The 17716-nt window shown below is 46.6% G+C and overlaps 1 protein-coding gene and 1 non-coding gene across 4 annotated transcripts in view; both read left to right on the top strand.

Moving 5' to 3' along the window:
• Nucleotides 1–15546, top strand: part of PSTPIP1 (proline-serine-threonine phosphatase interacting protein 1) — a 31095-nt gene extending 15549 nt beyond the window's left edge. For 2 of the 3 annotated variants that reach the window (XM_061570844.1, XM_061570842.1), the window contains 6 exons: nt 856–935; nt 1791–1889; nt 2500–2596; nt 7571–7667; nt 10320–10378; nt 13955–15546. In XM_061570844.1, the coding sequence (XP_061426828.1) occupies nt 856–935; nt 1791–1889; nt 2500–2596; nt 7571–7667; nt 10320–10378; nt 13955–14316 (794 nt within the window). In that variant the 3' untranslated portion in view covers nt 14317–15546. Of the gene's footprint in view, nt 1–855; nt 936–1790; nt 1890–2499; nt 2597–7570; nt 7668–10319; nt 10379–11894; nt 11987–13954 lie in introns of all 3 variants that reach the window. The other variant, XM_061570843.1, reaches the window with a different exon arrangement.
• On the top strand, nt 12910–13014 carry LOC133354309 (U6 spliceosomal RNA). Its single transcript, XR_009756568.1, has one exon. It is a non-coding gene; the product is annotated as a U6 spliceosomal RNA (small nuclear RNA).
• Nucleotides 15547–17716: the final 2170 nt, after the last annotated feature.

Raw genomic sequence — 17716 nt, 5'->3', positions numbered from 1 at the left:
ACTTCACACCAATCAGTTGGCATCCACCAAAACGAATGCCTAGTGCTGCATGTAGCAGCAGCGAGTCTCACCTGGCACAGAACTTTCGCCTAATCCGATATGCAAAACGCTTTGTCTCATCCAATACACAGCGCTTGTCGAATTCAAGAGGTGACCCTTGACTCTTCTGACACAGAGCCCTCATCTTGTCCCATCACTGATCTCATCCGATGCAGAATTTTCATCTCATCTAATACGGAACCCTTGTCTCATGTGGAAAAAAAAACTTTCTTTGTTTGATCCAAACCAGAACTCTCGTCTTATCCATTACAGAAGCCGTGCTTCCAATGCCGGATTATCTTCGTAGCAAAAGTAGCTACATATGTAGCTACAGGCCCCGCACTTTCAAGGGCCCCGCGCTAAATGCTTTCAAGCTATCAATTCCGGTTCAGTGATTCTGCACTTGCTCTATTACAATAGTACTATACTGCCTTCAGCTTTTATGAACGACTGGGTGTTTAAGGTGAGCGATTTGTCGTATTATCTGGCTGTATAGCAAATAAAAAAATACAATTACTTTTCTATGCATGTTAAAAATGTGTGTTTTCATATTTATGTTTTTATTCAATTTAGGGCCCCTTTATAACATATGCGACAAGCCCCGCACTAGCTTAATCCGGCTCTGCTTGCTTCATGGGTAATTGGTGTTGGCCCAAATATCCAGGATCCACCTGACAGAGAGCCTTTGGAGTTTGACTTGCACGGGTAAATAATGTATGATTATTATTATATTACAGGATCCTTGACCCGTCCGATGCAGAACCCTCATCGCATCCGATTGCGTTTGTAGATAACAATGCTAATGCTGTACCACAGACAGGCAGTACCAGCAGCTTGTGGACAACCTGGAGGCCTTGCGGAGAGACTGGGAGAGTGAGCACGTGAACGCATGCGAGGTGAGTGGGCAAGGCCCCCACTCATGGCAGTGATCTTTATTGCAAGGCACGCGGGCCACTAACGGCCCCTTGGTGGCCGTTAGTTCGGCCCCTGACAATACACAGCAGATGTGAAAACACTCCCCCATCATCATCACCATCGTGCTGCTGTCAAACCCCCATTGGTTTCAAATGGTGTGGCAGCCCTCACACCGACGATGTCTTATCGGCAAAAGTGTCCCCTCCCCAGAGGTCGCAAACGGGTTTTGATTCCTTACCCGTACCCGTACCCGGCCGCACCAGGGTCGAAAACGGGTACCCGTACCCGACCGTACCGGTACCCTACCCGTACCCGGCCGGGTACGGGTAGCGTACGGGTATCGGATACCTGATTGCGACCTCTGGGATGAAGCCATGTTGCAGGCGTGGGTGGGTTGATTCTAGGAACTTGAATTGTGAGAAGAGACAAGACGTTGGGAAATGAGTGACAGTTACTCACCAGTGACTCACGGTCTACCCGTACCCGGCCGCACCAGGGTCGCAAACGGGTACCGGGTATCGGGTACCCGGTTGCGACCTCTGCCCCTCCCTCGCCCCGCCTCTGAAAAAGAGTGAAGAACACCGATCGACGGTCAATTTAGACCAATCGCTCGCTGCAACCACTCGCACGGGAACTCCCGTCTCTCGCGCCACTCACTCTCAAGAACAATTCCGCCTCTCCAGCCATTCACTCGCATCACTCACACAGTCACTCCAGCCATTCACAGTCATTGCAGTCACTCACTGCAGTCGTTTACAGTTGCGCACACAGCCACTCACATCAGCAGCTCTCTAATGCCGACTCTACTACTGCTGCCGCTGCTGCTGCATCCGCAGGGCTTTGAGCAGCAGGAGTTTCAGAGGGTCAATGTCCTGCGCAACTCCATGTGGATCCACACCAACCAGCTGTCCCAGCAGTGCGTGCAGGACGACGAGGTGAGTTGGCGTGAGCCCTCGTCAGTGACGTAGTAGCTGCGTCGTCAGTGACGTAGTAGCTACATTATCAGTGACGTAGTAGCTGCATCATCAGTGACGTAGTAGCTACATTATCAGTGACGTAGTAGCTGTGTCATCAGTGACGTAGTAACTACATTATCAGTGGTGTAGTGACTGCGTTTTTCTGGATTTTTTGTTGTTGTTATTCTGTCTCTCACTGTTCAAATAAACCTACCATTAAAATTATCGACTGATCATTTCTTTGTCAGTGGGCAAACGTACAAAATCAGCAGGGGATCAAATACTTTTTTTCCTTTACTGTATCCTCTTGTCCAATAACATCGTCGTTATGCTCACGGTCTCGAACATTTAACGCTGTCGGGGGGGGGCGCTCCGTCTACGCAAAATGCAGCCACGGTGGTTGTCAAGGGGGCCCCAACTCGTAGCTTTGGCCACAGGGGGTGTGGGGTGGGGGGCTTAAGGCACCCCTGCCCCCACACTAGTTACACCTAATTATCGTGAATCGTGAGAGGTGGATCGTCTCGTGTCTGACTAATTAGCGCAGTGGCAATAGCTCTCAAATAGTTGTTTCTCTCTCTCTCTCTCGCAGATTTACGAAGGCGTGAGAAAAGTCCTGGAGCAGTGTGACCTCCAGGCTGAGATCGACTATTTTGTCCAGCTCAAGCAGACGGGCTCCGATCGCCCGGGTAGCCCTACCATGCTCACATGCACACGCACGCACACACACGCGCACACACACGCACACACGCGCACACACGCGCGCATACACACACGCGCGCACACACACGCGCACACACACGCGCATACACACACGCGCGCATACACACACGCACGCACACACACGCACGCACACACGCACGCACACACACGCACACCTGTTAGCGAGCACCTTTAAAGGCCAGCATGGCACACGAGGGGGTGAGTGTCCAACACCACGCCCGGCCGCCTTCGTCTCCCCAGTGGCGATGTTTACACATTTGAGGCTGAGTCGACCTATGGGAGGCCCAGGACCGGTTCAGATAATCGCCACTAGTGTTGGCCATGAGCGGAAATCGAACCCGAGTCGCCGGGTTCATAGCGCAGCGCGCTAACCGCTACACCACCGCTCCCCACCAGATAAAGATCCCCCGTATAGCCTTAACAGACTGTAGGGGCAAGTGCTGTTAGCGAGCACCCTTCACAGCTGACTATGGACACCCTCGGTTGACCTGGTGGTCTCGACCCTCCGTTGACTTGAGAGAGTGGGAGGGGGGCCTTTGTTAGGTCACAGGCATAATGGGTGATGTCACAGTTTGACAAGGATGGGATTTTGGGGGGGGGGTGTGGGGGTTGGTGGGGGCTGGGTGGGGGCTGGGTGGGGGGCCTGGGTGGGGGGGTGGGGGCTGGGTGGGGGGGTGGGGACTGGGTGGGGGGGGCAAAATAGAGATGAGGCAGTTCGCTTCTCAGTGGGTTTTAACAAAAAAAATACACGCAAGGGAGGCGTGCAGGATGTGGCTTGTGAAAGTTTCAAAATTTTGACTTAAAACTTTCGTGACTGCTGGAATTCATATTCTTTTATTCTTTCGGCAAAGTCACGTAGATAGAAAAAAATTTGAATTAAAGAAATAAAATAATAATAAAAACCAAATAAACACTAATTTCGACTGTCGCCTGGTTCTTAATCGGAGTGAGTGTACTGGCAGTCTATAATGTAGACTGTAGCCTGGGATCTTAACATCGGTGAGCGTACTGGTAGTCTATAATGTAGACTGTAGCCTGGTTCTTAACAGCGGTGAGCGTACTGGTAGTCTATAATGTAGACTGTCGCCTGGTTCTTAATCTCGGTGAGCGTACTGGTAGTCTATAATGTAGACTGTAGCCTGGTTCTTAATCTCGGTGAGCGTACTGGTAGTCTATAATGTAGACTTTAGCCTGGTTCTTAACATCGGTGAGCGTACTGGTAGTCTATAATGTAGACTGTAGCCTGGTTCTTAACATCGGTGAGCGTACTGGTAGTCTATAATGTAGACTGTAGCCTGGTTCTTAACATCGGTGAGCGTACTGGTAGTATATAATGTAGACTTTAGCCTGGTTCTTAACATCGGTGAGCGTACTGGTAGTCTATAATGTAGACTGTAGCCTGGTTCTTAATCTCGGTGAGCGTACTGGTAGTCTATAATGTAGACTTTAGCCTGGTTCTTAACATCGGTGAGCGTACTGGTAGTCTATAATGTAGACTGTAGCCTGGTTCTTAACATTGGTGAGCGTACTGGTAGTATATAATGTAGACTGTAGCCTGGTTCTTAACATCGGTGAGCGTACTGGCAGTCTATAATGTAGACTGTAGCCTGGTTCTTAACATCGGTGAGCATATAATGTAAACTGTAGCCTGGTTAACCAGGTTACAGTCTACATTATAGACTGTCAGTACGCTCACCGAGATTAAGAACCAGGCTACAGTCTACATTACAGACTGCCAGTACACTCACAAAACTGAATAACCGGGCTACAGTTTACATTATAGACTGTCAGTACACTCACTCCGATTATGAAACAGGCTTAGGTCTACATTCGTGTTTTTTTTGTTTTAATTATTTTTATTGACTCTATTTTTTATTATTTTCTATCGACCTCACTTTACCGAAAGAACCACAGAATATCTCTCCCTCTACTCTTGGGGATCATCGATGAGTTCCTTTTTCTCGGCTGTTGGAACCTTTGGTGTTGACACTGAATAGTGAGGCTCTTAAAACGTGGTCCGGTGCGATGTCGGTCACTTGCAGTGACCACGGTTCTTATATTTATTCAGTCCCCTGGTTTTTAAAGTAAAAAAAACAATCAATGGAGAGTAAACATTCTAGATTTGAAGCTTTCGTGACTGCAAGGATTCATATTTTTAGGTTTTTCGGTAAAGTCACGTAGATAAAAAATCTAAATTAATAAAAGTTAAGTTAAATTAAAATCACGACGTTTCTATTCATAGTCTCAAGCCGCACCTTACTATAATAATAAAAAGTGGGCCATTCCTGGCCCTTTCCCCCCCTCAACCATTATATATACGGAGTGGTATCTCCTGTAATCTCGCATTTACTTGATACAGCTGTCGGGCTGTGACGGTTCCACCTGAAAACGGAAGCTTGTGTTCCCTCCGAAACGTCGTGATTTTTACTTTATTTTACTTTTATTAATTTAGATTTTTTTTTTACCTACGTGACTTTACCGAAAAACCTAAGAATAGGAGAGTAAACATTGAAAAAAAAAAGTCAACATTTAAAAATAAAAATAGTAAATGAAGATTAAACATTGAAAGTAAAAAAATAGGAAATAAAGAGCAAACATTTTAAATATAAAAATAGTAAATTTAGAGTAAATATTGATAGTTTAAAATAGTAGATAAAAAGTTACAAATTATCCCGAGTGTCCCAGCTCCTTGGCTCCAGCGCTAACATTGTACACTATGAAACATGTTTAACACACCGCTGTGTGTATACTTTAACAGCACGAGTGCGTATTAATAAGACGTCAGAAAACCAAAATAGACTAGAAACTAAAAATACAATTGGGACTCAAATAAACTTGGTACAGTTACTGCAGTTTGGATCTCGACAAAGTTCAGACATGCTGCTGCGAATAATTATAGCGACCCCCACTGGTTTCTCTCAAAAAGGCCACGTGTACATGTCCGATTAGCACGATTGGCTACATACGGCGCGCAATAAATTCAATGATTAACACATTCCTGCAGAGGGAGCTGGTAAGAACGTTGGGTTGCTCGGTCAATGGCCAGGGTCAATGGCGGCGTGGTGTATTCCGCAAATATGCCCGACTGTGAGAGCGGGCACAAGCCGGCGTGAGTAGGTTAAACGTTGAGTTTTATAAGGGCACCACGGGGTGACCAGCCCCTCCCCACCCAGCCCAGCCCCACCCCTCCCACCCCCCACCCAGCCCCACCCTCCCCACCCAGCCCCTCCCCACCCTCCTCACCCAGCCCCTCCCCACCCTCCCCACCCAGCCCCTCCCCACCCAGCCCCACCCTCCCCACCCAGCCCCTCCCCACCCTCCCCTCCCCACCCTCCCCTCCCCACCCAGCCCCTCCCTACCCACCCAGCCCCTCCCTGCACGACGGACGGACACAATAATCTCCTATGGGCTCGTGTAACCAGGAGGCTCCTACCAGTATACGTTCTTTGTGCTCTATAAATGGTCATATACGGACTGGATTATTCACTTTTATGCTCGCATTTTTCTCCGTGTACAATTGGATTGAAAGAGTGTCTCATGGCGAGCACATGTTAAGACACCGCAACGGAGATGCGTCGGCTCGCCAATCTTTTCCCACTGAAAACCAAACACGGACGCATTCCTCAGTTAGCGCTGGGTCCATCAAAACTGTGCAGTGCAATAACGTTCAACACGATACCGTACGAAAATCAATTCCTGCCAACCCCCAACCACGGATGCCAATTCTAGATTTGAAGCTTTCGTGACTGCAAGGATTCATACTCTTAGTTCTTTCGGTAAAGTCACGTAGGTAAAAAATAAAACAATAAAATCACAACGTTTCGAAGGAAACACAAGTCTCCGTCATCAGGTGGGACCGTCACAGCCAGATTTTCAGCTAATCTGGCTGATTTTCAGCAAATCTGGCTGTGACGGTCCCACCTGATGACGGAGACTTGTGTTGCCTCCGAAACGTCGTGATTTTATTGTTTTGTTTTTATTAATTGTAATTAAATGTTTTACCTACGTGACTTTGCCAAAAGAACTAAGAGCACGGATGCCAATTCCCGCACCCTCCAGGCCAAACCCCGAAAGTTTTCAACCCTCGAGGTCTTGAACAATGCATTGACCCTAGAGGTATATACATCAATGTGCCCTTCCTTGGCTGCCCATTACGACCAGAATTACCTTCAAGATCGCTTGCCTCTGCTACCGCGCCCTAAAATCCGGCTACCCACCGTAGCGAAGTTCCCTGCTGACGCCTTCAGTTGACCGTAGACACATTCGAAGTGCGTCGCAGAACCTCCTTGAAGCTCCCAGGACAAGGACTTTCGTTTGCTTCTCGTCGCAGCCCCCCTCCCCCCGTCATCTGGAACGTCATCCCCCTTCACGTCGGTAACGATCAATCGTTTTCTCCGTTCACAAACCATCGAAGAGGCGCATTTCTTCAACTCGACATTTAATCACCAAGTCTCCCTGACGCTGAGATCTGCTCCATGCCTCAGCAATGCGTCTTCGGTCCGCAACATTGCGCGCGTTATGAATTGTATTATTCGTTAGGCAGACAGTACAGAGTGTGTGGTAGTATAGGGGTAGCACATCCCTGAGTGGACCGTGCTGTATGAGTGTGCGCGTATATGTGTGTGTGTGGGGACCGGTAGCTTTGCAGTTAGCGACTGCGCTACGAATCCAGGGACCCCAGTGCGATTCCAGTTCACGGCCAACCCCAGTGACTATTATCTGAACCGGTCCTGGGCCTCCCCTAGGTCTACTCAGCCTCAAATGAGTACTTGGTGCGGTGTGTAAGCATTTCCACAGGGGAGACAAAGACGGCCGGGCGTGGTGCTGGCCACCCACCCACCTTGTGTGCCGTGCTTGCTTCAATAGGTGCTCGCTAACAGCACTTGCCCCCACAGTCTGTTAAGGCTACATGGAGTATCTTTGTCTTTGTGTGTGCGCAGCTCCCATCGTGTATGAGAACTATTACATGAAGATCAGGGATAACAGCATGTTCGCTCTGGACACGTGCAGTCAAGGCACCCCCAACGCGAAACGCAGGTCAGCTTCACCGCCGGCGTTCGCGTCGCAGGCAATCGCCGGACGTTTGTTTGTGTTTTGTGCGCGTCCACCGATCAGCTGTTCTAGATTTGAAGTTTTCGTGACTGCAAGGATACATACTCTTTGGTTCTTTCGGTAAAGTCACGTAGGTGAAAATAAATGTTTTTTTTTATAAAAATAAATTTTTTTTGAATAAAGTGAAAATAACTAAACTTAAATCATGACGTTTCGGGCGCAACACAAGCATCCGTCATCAGGAGTATGGATCAGCTGTTTGTACACGCTTTCATTTAACTCACTCTGTCTGTTGTCGTTTATGTATCCTCAAATCTTGCAACTCAATTTTAACCCACTTCCCAATGTCGTATCGACTGCAAACTTGGTATATTTATGTCATACTGATGACAATACTATATTATATCATAAAATAAAAAATTAAATATTCGTAAAAAAAATTTTCATATGTTATGTTTTGGCTTGGGTCTAATTGTCCACAATAAACTGACGTTGGCTGTAATTAATTGGCCACGGTCCCTTACGTTATGGCAAGCTTCGGGGCCACTTCCTGGAGTCGTGGAGTTCTTCCATTACTAGTACATTTCATAAAAGCGTGTTTAAATTTTTTTTTTACTTATTACAAAGACTCAACTCATCGTTGTCTAACTCTGCCTTCTCTCCTCACTCTGCCCCCCTGCCAGGCGCTCGCCTACCGCTCCCTTTTCATCTTCAGAATCTTTATTTATCCTGGAGAAATCTTATGAGCTATGAAGCTCTTTCTCACAGATGTCTAGTAGTTCTTATTCTATACTCTGTGGTTCTTTCGGTAAAGTCACGTAGGTATAAAATAAAATAAATCACGACGTTTCGGGCGCAACACAAGCGTCCGTCATCAGGTGTGTGTTGCGCCCGAAACGTCGTGATTTATTTTCTACCTACGTGACTTTACCGAAAGAACCAAAGAGTATGGATTCCTGCAGTCACGAAAGCTTCAAATCAGTTCTTATTCTACTCCCGTCCACGCACTCTGCTGCCTCTCTACTCTCATGCCAAAAGTGTTATCCTGGCTTCACAGAGTGATCGCTTCAATCCACGTATGGCGTGTAGTTATTGGAATAATGCGACAGAGGCACTGACTGACCTTTTGTAATATGAGCACTCAGTGTCATTGTGACATTGGCACGAGTGACACGGAGTGAACAGATTGGGACGTGGCCCAGTACGGCATGCAGACGTCGCAAACGGGTTTTGATTCCTTACCCGTACCCGGCGCGGGTGGGTTGATTCTAGGAACTTGAATTGTGAGAAGAGACAAGACGTTGGGAGATGAGTGACAAACAGTTACTCACCAGTGACTCACGGTCTACCCATACCCGTACCCGGCCGCACCAGGGTCGCAAACGGGTACCCGTACCCGGCTGGGTACGGGTAGCCGGGTATCGGGTAGGGTACGGGTATCGAGTACCCGGTTGCGACCTCTGACGGCATGTGACCAAATCACCGTGCCCGGTGACGGACCTTAGGGGCCGTCCATAAATGACGTCACGCACCTGTGGGGGGGGGAAGACATTTGTGACGATGTGTGACGGGGGGGGGGGGGGTGAGAAATGTGACGTCACGTAAAAATGTGCAACTTTAAATAAATATATCATTGTTATAACAACACTAATTGTTATAACAACACTCCTACAACACCAGAGTGCACCGCCACATTAAATATGCACTACAATGACAATAGTTTTAAGCGATATGAAGCATGTTTAATTTTCAAAATGGAAATATGGTTTTGTGGGGGGGGGGGGGGGGGCAGAGCTTTGTGACGTCATATTTGAGGGGGGGGGTCTGACTTTTTGTGACGCCGTGTGACGAGGCGGGGGGGGTCAAAAATCGTCAAAAATCGCGTGACGTCATTTATGAACGGCCCCTTAGAAGCTAAGCAGAATTGAAGCCCTGTTGGCACTTCGATGGGAGACTGCCCAGGAATACCAGCTGTTGGAAGCTTAGGCTCCAAAGTGGTCAGGTGACCGTCGTTCAGAACCATGAAACGATATTTGCGTGGCTTTGGGTGCGACTCCATCCTACGCTTGGGGTTTCTCTGGTCACTGTGGTTTCCTCCTAGATGCGAAACACTCAGCAATGTCATCAGTCCAACTTCCCTATGCAGGACCCTGCTGAAAATGGTTCTGAGAAATGCTGTGTAAGTTCTGTTGCATAGCTCCCCGTTGTGTTTCCCGTTAGTAGTCACCCTTCTGAACTGAGCTCATTTCAACTTGTTGGGAGGCTTCTACTAAAGAGGCTCCCCAGCACGCGCTAAACAAAGCACATCATGCTGAACACCCTGCGGTACAATCTAGATTTGAAGCTTTCGTGACTGCAGGAATCCATACTCTTTGGTTATTTCGGTAAAATCACGTAGGTAGAAAATAAAATAAATCACGACGTTTCGGGCGCAACACAAGCAATCATCATCATGTGGGAAAATCACAGCAAAAATTAATTTTTGTTGGCTGAAGTGAATTCTGAGACTCGGGCTTTCTTGGGTAAATTAAGGACAATATTGTTATTGTTACATTATCCCAGTGAGTGCTACTGCCGATTGACGCTGATGTGTTTGTGTGCTGCTATGTTTCCGCCACTGTTTGACGGATTTGCCAGGAACTCTCCTATTGCCATGAACTCTCCGAAAGAAAAACACAAGAGTACGCTCCATAAAGGTAGCGACTGAGCTTCCCTCTCTCTCTCCCTTCACTTAAAACGATGAAGCCCAAACAGGAAATGAAGTACAACTTCGAATATCGAATCACCTATCCGCCATAACCAATTAACCGCCTACACCAAGTGCAGTATTTGTGCATGGAGTAACTTTTGTTTTCTACACGTGTTCACAATGCTGACGTTGTCACGGAATGTATATTAATCTTGCGTACATTCATTTACTTCTAAAGGGCAGTAACGCACCTTCCTATGTTTAAAGGAGCTTGCACTCTGGTGTTGTCCACTGACATATTTGTGCATGATGGTTGTAACTGGCATTTCTTATAGACATTCACGTATTAAAACTTTTCACATATCCGGTTATACCTCTGGGCGCCATTTAGTTGAATAGGTGATGTTGCACTGTAGTGCAAATTTCGCACAAATCATTTATACCGGCTTGGTGGATAATGACAAAAAAAAACTGTGAATTGACGCATTGTTTTCCTGATTCAACAAATGCTGCTAGAAAACATTGCTTGAAGGCCCATTGGCAGACACATTTTTCTTTTAGGTGGAGAAACCGTTCGTGGCTATTCATTAACTTCCTGCATACAATATACTCTTGATCTCTTTTCCCATTGAGTGTGCCATCGACATCATCACGTCATGAGACATAGAAGCCATTCAGAATTCTCGCCGAGCAGTGCAATCCTGTGTGCCCGAGTACAGCTGTGAGAGGACCTTCTGAAAAACCCTCCGAGTGGCATTTCAAAAACTGTAATACATTCAAGGGTGGCCTTTCTCACACACAGCATTGGGAGGCCCTCGTTCAGCACTCTATTGACAAATGGGCTCGATGGGTGCATGTTCCTTCCCCCGCACCTCCGATCAGCGTGGCCGGCTACGTACGGTGCGAGAGAAGTTCTACATACATACATTATTTAGATGGCTTTGCATTTCAACACTATCCGTCAAAAGTGTCGTAACAATATTAAAATGTAATTAATTATCATTGTGATATTGTAATGCATTTATCAACTCAGATCCGTGACTGCCACATGACAACCAAACACGACGCCTTAATTTTCCAAGCAGAAATTTATCCAAATGTTATTGGCACGCCGAGTTTGAAGGCTCGGCTCTGGCTTGCGCCGCTCAGTTTCTTCCAAAGACGTGTGAGCGGCTCAGCCACGGCTTGGTTGAGGCTCACTGATGGAAATCATCAAACATGGCTGGGACCATGCTCAGATCCGGCTGACATTTAAGCGCGGCTTTGAGCCGGCTAACTTGAGTCAGAGCTAAGCCTGAGCCGAGTCGTGACTAAGATATGGGCCCAATTGTGCAGACCTAGGCTGTGTTCTTCAGGCTGTACACCGTGATATATATATAAGCATCGCCTGCCCTTGCCTCTGAGGGTGTACTTACATCGAGCCAGCTTCTACCATGTCCCGTGATAGTGGAGAGCAGTACTTCTCCCACCACGTGACCGATCGGTAATGGAAGTGACGCCGGTTTTTGTGACTTCACACACAGAGCACGTGGTGTACAGCTCCATAACTGACATAGCCGGGAGATGCGAGCCGGATGCCCAAGTCCACCGTGTTCTCTACACATTCGCGGGGCAGGTGAATACGCTCGTGATCTACTCGCACGAGGAGTCGATGGTGGCGAACACTTGTGCAGAAGATTTCGGGAAAAAAGGGGTATTCTGGGCATTGTGGGAAACCTGCAAGGGCTGCAAGGGCTTCCCCTTTGCGGCTCTTTGGCTGCCCCCTTACGGGCAACCGTTTTTGGAAGAAAAAATAATAATACCAAAACCTTCAATGTTAAACGTAATTTAACGCAAAGATAATAAGCAATTTATTACATATGAGAGGGAACGGGTCAGTATGGTATGTCTTTGTGACAACAAAATGTACGGTATTGTTAAAGGAGAACTAAGGGGGACAAAATACTAAATAGACACAATTTATTCCATCACCTATTTTGTTTAAGTCAGAATGTGTCGTCATCTGCTGTATACCTGCTGCTGTGTTTGTGTACGAGTAGCTCTGCGTGTGATGCGGCTCTCGAACTATTTTGGTCAAAGGCAGAAACCCCCAAAAATGGCTCCTCTTCTTTGAAAGGTTTCCAAGCCCCTGGTCTTGAAAAGGACATCATTGCGTAGTTAGCGACGATCTCTGCAGTGATGCTAGGTGTGTGTTTCACAAACCATGCTACCATTGATCTCGGCTCATAAGGCAACCTTGGGTATTGGCTCAACAGCCGGCAGTGAGGTTGTTTTTGTTGCCGTCGTGATTCATTGTTCAGTCGCCGAACGAAGATGGAACTCGTGCTTTCACACGATTAGCACGGGAGGCTACGTACGGTGCGAACGAAGGTTCAACATACGTACAGGACCGCGAGAAAGTTGTCATCTTCTTCCCCATGGCACAGGTGCACGAGAATAACGCCACCACCTACAATTATGATAAAATTATAAGAATTAACTGTTATTGTTGAGTTGCCTACGATCAAATCACCCCGCGTGTACATGGATAGTGCTTGGTACTTGCTCCGGCAGTACATTACTAAAATTGGAACGATACAGAGAAGATTAGCATGGCCCCTCCGCAAGGATGACACGCAAATTCGTGAAGCGTTCCATATTTAATTTTAAAAAAAGTATAGTGTTTGGTTGGTTGACTATCACTCGTAAAGCAGGTTTTATTGCCAATGTTGTGGGCATCAGTGTTATATTTCTATGCTATCGCACATATGCTCACCTCTTTCAGCAATCCACATTGAGCAGCATGGTGAAGTATGTTCAAATAAGCCCCATGACACGCAGAGCATTGGGAGGCCCTCATCCAGCAGTGTATTGACAAGAGGAATGGACATGTGCATGCACATTATTGAGATTTCATTGCTTTTAAAGGCTAAATACGAATTTTAATCATAATTATAATAATCTAAATTTCGATTTAAAGCTTTCGTGACTGCAGGGATTCATCTTTTTGGTTCTTTCGGTAAAGTCACGTAGAAAGGAAGTAATAAAATAATAAAAATAAAACATAATAAAATAATTCTCACGACGTTTCGGCCACAACGCAAGCAGCCGTCCTCAGGTGAAGACCAGGTCTGTCGGGGAGACAGCGTCTGAATGAAACACCACCACGCTTGGAGCGTATATTTAAGCTGGGTTGGGTTGGAAGGGGGGAAGGGCGCCTTGACAAAAGAATTTGCATATCAAGAGGAATTTAGCATATTTATGGGAAATGCAGGTATGTGATTAGTACTAATTAATTAATCTACAAAAATTATCACCATGTCTGCAATCCACGGGTCACCTCGCAGTTCAGAGGTAGGTCTGTGATATTTGCTTCAGTGGGCCATTCTCCAACAGCGAGAGCTGCACTGCTGTGCGTGTCTTAATGGACACTTTGTCTCATGATGCTGAAAAAATGACAAAACAATGGCCAAATGGACTACACCACCCATTCTCATTGACCAAAGGGGAAACACTGTTCCATGGTCTGTGTTTGTTTCCTACTGGGAACCATGGCCCCAGAGTAATAACGTATACATGCCCACGCCCTCCCTCTTGAATGCAGGAACCAGGGACATTGAGTGTGGTGGAGGGCGATCAGGTCCTGGTGCTGAGCGGTGGCGCCGATGCCGGGTGGGTGATGGCGGAGAAGTGCGGCCAAAGAGGGCACGTTCCTGCTTCCTACCTGGAGGCCATTTGACCAGGCATTCATCATCATCATCATCACGATCCATGGGCAGATCGCCCAGTAGGTGTCCATTTGTTTCCACTTTCCTCTTCGTTTTGTGCCAATCTGCTCAAGTGGTGCACGTATTGTTTTCATCAAGCCGTTCTCTGTTAGGTCTTCCTCTCTTTCCGGTTCCTTCCATTTTTCCGAACAACACACTTTCAATCTTCCTGTTGTTCATCCTATACGTGTCCAAATAGTGGCAGTTTCCTTCTTATCACTGCCTGCATCAGGTATTCTTCTGAGCAACCGTTTTTCTACTTCTACGTCGGTCACCCTTTGGGTCCAGTTTAGATGCAGTATACATCTAGAGCAATACATTTTGCATTGGATTCCTTTCGTCTTTTTTCTCCACGGCCGAAGTATCGGCACCATTTTGCCCAACCCTCCTCCATTTGCTCCAGTTGTGGAACTGGCTCAGGTATCCACTGGATTGTGAACTCCCGAGGTGGAGTTGACCTGGCATTACTCGAGACGTATACTTCATTTGCGCAACACCTACATTTGCTGCGTTGATATCCTGTATTTTATTTCCCTTTGTTTTTATATGATTTTTATTTGCTTGGCTTCTATGGCGCAACTTTAAAAAATTGTCAAGGTTACCCAGCAAATTACTCAATTTGGAGTACGTATACATAATAATTATTTGCTCACTACTCTGAAACTCAGCAGGACCCTCCTGAAAAAGAGACACGAGACGCAGCGGGGCTTTCCTGGGTAAACCAGTGTAATCATAACAAAACGCTCTTGTTGCTTTTTAAACCTTCGTAAGTGCCAGTCATTACACCCGTATCAGCTCGCCCTCAATTGATCGAATGGCAGTGTCAAAGCAAATACGGTTGAAAAGTCTGTGTTTATTAACGTCACAGAGAGCCATTTTATCTACCAACATATCAAGAATGACACCGTGCAGAACGAGAGAAGAGGGATTAATCGAGAATTTAAAATAAAATATGACCATGCAGAAATCAGTGGTGGATTCTAGCCAGAAATCAGTGATGGATCATTCCCAGAGAAAATAAAAACGCTATTTTATTGTCAAGAATGTCAATAATGTAGTGGCCATATTTAAATGCTTGAAATTGTGTGCCCTTCCACCCTGCTTAGGAATTTTTAGATCTGCCTCTTGCAGTAATATGCCTGCTGCTTCTGTAACCTGCCCATGGCTTCAGACAAACACGCACACACGCAGTTTCGGGGACGAAGAGATACACTCCCAAGATTCCAGGGCAGCAGAATAGTTGGTTAAGCTAAGGACACTGTCCGCAGCTGAAATTTGCAGGCTGACGGAAACTGGGCCACGTTCGAGAAATTAACAATATCGTTAGACTTCCATTTGTTATATTCGTGAAATGTATTTTTTATGATTTTGCATGCACGCAAGCCATCGCAGTAGCTTATCTTGTATTGCCTTGTTGCAATGTCTTGGATTTTGTTTTTTTTTAAATGTATGTACAGCACTTTACAACTACAGTTCAATAAATGTTTTGCTTCATTTTATGGCTTTGTACTGCAGTACACTTTCATAGGTTATGCCGTTTGTATGAACGCAAAGTTAAACGGTGTTTTAACCTGTATTTGGTGGAAATCCTTTAACCCTTCATCGCCAAAAATCACGTTGAAAATGAATCCCATGAATAAGAATAACACACGACATTACCCGATAAACTATTGACATATATTTAGAAAATATACACTCATGTGAAACAGCAAAATTAAATATTTACATAGCAGACAAGGTTACTAATAAATTGCACTCATGGACGTTTTCCCAGACAGTGGCTGCGTGATCAGACACATACAAATTTATTGAGGGGGGAAATACAGCACATTTATCTACAAATATTTTACACATTTTCCCATAACATTCAACCAAAAGCAAACTATTGATTGGAAAGGTAAAACGTGTCCCCTCTTAGCCCCCACCTCCCCTATTTCATAGTTTTACTTGCTCTCATGAACACTTTCTTACCATGTTAATCTTAAACTGTTACAATTTTGGTCACCAGCATCAAAATGATGACATGGAACAATTTTTTGTTACAATTTTTTATTTTACCAGGTAAGGCCCACTGAGTTACGTAGCTCTTTCTCAGAAGCGACCTGGCCACAAATGATAGCTCAACGAAGTGGCTTTATCATTTGGGAATTTATAGCAAATACTCGAAACGCGTGATTTTGATTCTGAATGTGGAGGGAATATCGGAGGATGTGCAGAAAAATCCATGCTATCACGGGGAGAGAGACACGAGACACTTAAATTATACAGGCGTGAGTGTCGAGATCGAACCCACGACCTCCTGCATACCAGGCGAGGTAGTTAGCATCTCACCATGGGGAGAGACACCGCACATTAAATTAGAAAGCAGGCGTCACGGTCACGATCGAACCCACGACCTCCTGCATACCAGGCGAGGTAGTTAGCATCTCACCATGGGGAGAGACACCGCACATTAAATTATACAACAGGCGTCAGGTCACGATCGAACCCACGACCTCCTGCATACCAGGCGAGGTAGTTAACATCTCACCATGGGGAGAGACACCGCACATTCAATTATACAACAGGCGTCAGGGTCACGATCGAACCCACGACCTCCTGCATACCAGGCGAGGTAGTTAACATCTCGCCACCATAGAGGTGCAGGGAGCATGATCTATGGTGGCGGCGAGAGTGGTGTCTGGAAGAGGAGTCCGGGTGGTTTTAGACAACCGAGAATGATCAATAATTAATGGGAGGCAGCAAATAATCACAACCAGCGTGCTTAAAGAACGGCGTTTTCAATAAATTCGGTTTGGCAGCTATAACGAAAGTAACACTCGGAAGAGTGTACTTACAGTCCGCAAAGAACCCGATGTTGCATGTTGACTGGGAAGCAAGGCATTTTGGAATTGCACCGAGACAATAAACACATTCCTGCGGAGGGAGCTGGTAGGAACGTTGGGTTGCTCGGTCAATGGCCTGCAGGGTCAACGGCGGTGTGGTGTATTCCGCAAATATGCCCGAATGTGAGGGCGGGCACAAGCCGGCGTGAGTAGGTTAAACGTTGAGTTTTATAAGGGCACCACGGGGTGACCAGCCCCTCCCCACCCAGCCCCACCCCTCCCACCCCCCACCCTGCCCCACCCTCCCCACCCAGCCCCTCCCCACCCAGCCCCTCCCCACCCTCCCCTCTCCACCCAGCCCCCCCACCCCCCACCCAGCCCCTCCCCACCCTCCCCTCCCCACCCAGCCCCCCCACCCCCCACCCAGTCCCTCCCCACCCTCCCCTCCCCACCCAGCCCCTCCCTGCACGACGGACACAATAGTCCCTTGTGGGCTGGTGTAACCAGGAGGTTCCTACCAGTATAACATTTGAGAACATTCTAGATTTGAAGCTTTCGTGACTGCAAGGATTCATACTCTTAGGTTTTTTCGGTAAAGTCACGTAGGTAAAAATAAAGTAAGTAATGAAAAATTATTTATTTATATTTTATTATTTTTATTGTTTATTTTTATTTTTACCTACGTGACTATACCGAAAAAACCTAAGAGTATTTGAGAACAATGCACGCGAGAAGGAACGCAGGGCACGTCACAAAAATGGATGGTGTTCCCGG

The sequence above is a fragment of the Lethenteron reissneri genome, chromosome 46 (assembly GCF_015708825.2).
Source record: "Lethenteron reissneri isolate LAM-NWPU_2019-01 chromosome 46, ASM1570882v1, whole genome shotgun sequence".
Classification (NCBI taxonomy): Eukaryota; Metazoa; Chordata; class Hyperoartia; order Petromyzontiformes; family Petromyzontidae; genus Lethenteron; species Lethenteron reissneri.
This window is presented reverse-complemented; position numbering and strand designations above follow the sequence as displayed.